Source organism: Sinocyclocheilus grahami, unplaced genomic scaffold, assembly GCF_001515645.1.
Source record: "Sinocyclocheilus grahami isolate Dianchi unplaced genomic scaffold, SAMN03320097.WGS_v1.1 scaffold902.1, whole genome shotgun sequence".
Classification (NCBI taxonomy): Eukaryota; Metazoa; Chordata; class Actinopteri; order Cypriniformes; family Cyprinidae; genus Sinocyclocheilus; species Sinocyclocheilus grahami.
Window position 1 is genome coordinate 318,795 of NW_015506081.1, and position 3,840 is coordinate 322,634.

Here is a 3,840-nt window from a genome sequence, read left to right on the forward strand (position 1 = left end):
CAAATGCTACAAGGATGATTATAACGCTCAATAAATCGAACATAACTAATATCAGGTCATATCATATTCAATCCTTCCACAATAACAGAAGTTTCAGTAAGAATTTTTCAGTCATTTGTTGTGAATTTCTTTCAATAAAATTGACCCTATTTAGGGCCATAAATGTTTTAAACATTTCTTTCTCTTTCAGTAGTGACATTTGTATTTGTGTTGTTTTTGAGCTTGATTTTGGTGAGAATACACAGTTTCCCATTAAACAACGACTGTACAAATCAGTTTAAAAATCAGTCTAAGAAAGTCTGAGACAAAGAAAGTCTTCTGTCTTAATTATGCTAGTTATAAATATTTTCCACAGCATTAGTGCTGGATTGAGTGATGGTTGTGCTGGAGACGGTGCTTTCTGGATCATCAGAGAAACAACCCGCAACGTCATTGTGAATGTGGTAGTAATACAGGAAGAGGAAAAACCCTGAAAGAAGAACACAGAAACTTATTTCAACGAATGAAAATACATTTCAGATATGATTATAGTAATTTGCATAATTTTTAGTCAGTGACCAAAAATAATCAGACTTCTTGTCAAATTCATCATATTAGTGTAACTCCCATTATAACCCCTTTTAATTAAATAAAATAATTAAATAAATAAAAAAACATTACATTAAATGTATTTTAAAAAATGTATAATTAAACATTTTAAATAATAAAATAAGAAACCATTTAAAACATCCTTAGCTCTAATTATTAGCTGAAATCTGCAGGAAAAAATAGAAGTGTTCTGCTAAACTAAATGTATCGATGCATGTGATTGTTTCTCACCCTGTAATGAGTTCAGCACAGTGAATATGTAATATGAGGGAATGAGCATCGGTCCATAACTGAAGAACGCCACAGACCACGTCAGACCGAAGAGCAGGAACAAACTCAACACCATCATCAGCTGCTTTCTGAACGTCTTTCTCTTGCCGTCAACTGCTTTTATGTGTCTGGCCTGAACGACTTTAGTGACAATCATGATGAAGATTCCTGTCGTGAAGACGAAAACTAAAGCGTAGTAGCCGATGTTCACTATGTAATGAATGTAAGAATTTGTAATCCAGCACCTGTAATTAGAAGAGAATAAAATTAAGAAGACAATCAGTTAACATCAATAAATTTATGAATATGTGACATCAAAGCAACTTACATTCGTGTGATTTTTCCAGACGTCATGTTTAGGATCACTGCTTCATATCCTCCTACAGAAACGATAACTACGACTATCGGAGCGGGACACACTGAAAGCACACAGAGATTAATTTATTTAGTTGGAAAAAAAGACAAAAACACAATATTTATCGTTGTACTTTAACTAGAACTGTTTTTTCAGATACACTTGATAACAGTTGTAAAGACGCAAGCTTTGCTTTCGAATGCCCAAAGTAAAGATATAATGTCAAATTAATAACCTTTTGTAAACACAGCCGGTCTGTTCACAATGAAAGTGTCCAAATGACAGTATTTAACATATATAACAACATAAACAATATGATTTCCAAACTAAATCCAGCTTAAACTCCTATTTTAAACACTCAAGACAAACGTCTCTACCTAGACCTCACAAAGGTTTTATTTTCTTAATAGATGTTTTGTTGCTCAGACTCACCCCAGCCCAACACAGTGATCTTCCTCACGTAGTTTGTGATGGTGACGTTCTGTCTGATGAGCCATAAGTACATATGAAGAGCTTGAATGAAGAACCAGGTGAATGAGGCCAGCATGGAGTAATGCAGGAGCAGCGCTATGAAGACGCACGCAGTGTTGTCTTGTGTGTTAGCGACGCTCTCGTTTGACAAAAATGAGGCATTCAGTAGACACAAAGCCACAAACATGTTCATCAAGATCTTCGTGGCCTGATTTGATTTGGCTTTCCTATTAAAACATACAAAAAACTGCTTTTGTAACCTGAACTTTAATACATTAGAGGTTTGATCTCATCACTTGGATAATGTTTTACATGAAAATACTATTTCAGTCTTCAAAAATTCAAGTTTAATTCAATGTGTTGCTGTTTCTTTCTTTGTAAATGTACCAGCAATTTCTTAGTGAAAATTGTTTGTTAGTGTAGCAATAATGATTATTAATTACTAAACAGCACTAACTGAATGATAAACTTTAAGATACTCTACCGTAGCAGGAAATGCATGAATAAAGCGATGGCCATAAAAAACATGGAGATGCCGCAGCCGATAGAAGAGATTAAAGTCAATGATTCCAGATGTGGCACTGTGTCGTTTGCTTTTGGCAGAGACTGAATTATTGGAGAAAAGACACAAAAATGCACAGATCAGCTGGATGATTTTTTGCTGTCATTTCCACAATGTCGTCATGTTATACTTCAAAAGGATTGAGGACGGTCTCGACTGTCTAAACTGTTTCTCCTAGATAGCAGTGCGATTAAATGCAGAGCAAATGGAGCTCTCAACAATGTCTTAATCTCTGCTGAAGACATCAAAGTCTGCAATTAAAAGTCAGATTTCAAAAGCTTCAATATGAACTCAAATATTTATCAGCCAGTATACTAATCTGAGCTGCTCCACATTCATTTTATGGCTTTAGTTAGCATAAGTGAGAGCTGGTAACTAACTACACCTTTTGGATGCATCGACTGACTTATGCAAATGTGTGTATACATGCACTAATTTTCATCAGTCCAATCGAATCCGGTCTGAATTCAGATTCTGAACTTTCTGCTTATATGAACCGTTAACTTTGGAATACAATTCACATTTTTGTTTGGATCACATATATTTAAAATAAATCTTCAGCACAATGCGCAGTGCGTTCAGATCGTGTTCAGTCAGATGATTGAGGTGTTTGAAGGATTTTCAATCCTAATCAATTAAGTCGTCAATCCAATTACTAACGCATTTTTGGGTGCATGTAAATGTAGCTACTGTATTTAAATAATTATAATTTTTTATTAGGTGCTTGATGCTTAATTCTTTTTTTGAGGGCTCTTGAAAGTGTGAAACAGACTTATTGACATCATTGCTTTGCTATCACTAGTCAGATGCAGTATTGTGGGAGGAATGCTCTCTTTCTAGAAATATTTTGAACTAGACTTTTTGTTTTCCCATTGGAAAGAGGCTTTATTTTTTTAGATGTATCCAGGAAAAAACTCTCCGAGATTAAAAATTATGGGAGTCCTGACCAAGGATCTTTTGAGTTCACTAGCATGTAGACGTGGACTGAAAGACTTATGGGATCTTCATTGGATCTTTAAATGAAACATAAATTATGAAAGCATAAGTTCCCTTTCAGTCGGTCACTCTTGTCGTCATGTCGGTGATGACCGACGAACTGGGATCTCACCAGAGAGACCAATACACTTTGAGTGTAACTATACGAGCCAGTGGACATTGGCATGCGGATTTCGCATCTGGCTGCCACACCCCGCAGCGCGAGTATAAAAGGCAGCAGGTGCATTGCATTAATTCATCTTTTCGCTTCAGAGCCGAGCAGTGGTGCATCACTACTGCTCTCCTCTTCAAGTGATTGCAAGAGACGAGTGCGGGCGTTACGGCATTGCAGCGGTGGTCGCGGTCTCACGGGACAAAAAAGATAATCTTTCGTGCAGACAGCCACACTTGGAGTGTGCGGTGACCAGCTCCCCTGCGTGCTTCAGCACTATTTGAGCAATCTTTAAAAGAGCAACACGGGTGATCGTGTCTTTTTAAAGTTGTCTTATCACCCGTGTGTTTCTGGATGTGGTCGTTTCCTGGCACCTCAGGACGGTCACGATCGCTGCCTCACGTGTCTGGGCATAGAGCACGCTGAGGAAGCGTTCGTGGATGATGC

At 37.2% G+C, this 3,840-nt stretch overlaps 1 protein-coding gene across 1 annotated transcript in view; it reads right to left on the reverse strand.

Moving 5' to 3' along the window:
* Positions 1-332: 332 nt before the first annotated feature.
* The window catches only part of LOC107564033 (adhesion G-protein coupled receptor G2-like), an 8,192-nt gene continuing 4,684 nt past the window's right edge, over positions 333-3,840 (reverse strand). Inside the window, exons 7-11 of the mRNA XM_016249024.1 lie at positions 2,169-2,290; positions 1,646-1,911; positions 1,187-1,277; positions 820-1,103; positions 333-469 (exon numbers count right to left, since the gene is read on the reverse strand). Of these exons, the coding sequence (XP_016104510.1) occupies positions 333-469; positions 820-1,103; positions 1,187-1,277; positions 1,646-1,911; positions 2,169-2,290 (900 nt within the window). The remainder of the gene's footprint in view (positions 470-819; positions 1,104-1,186; positions 1,278-1,645; positions 1,912-2,168; positions 2,291-3,840) is intronic.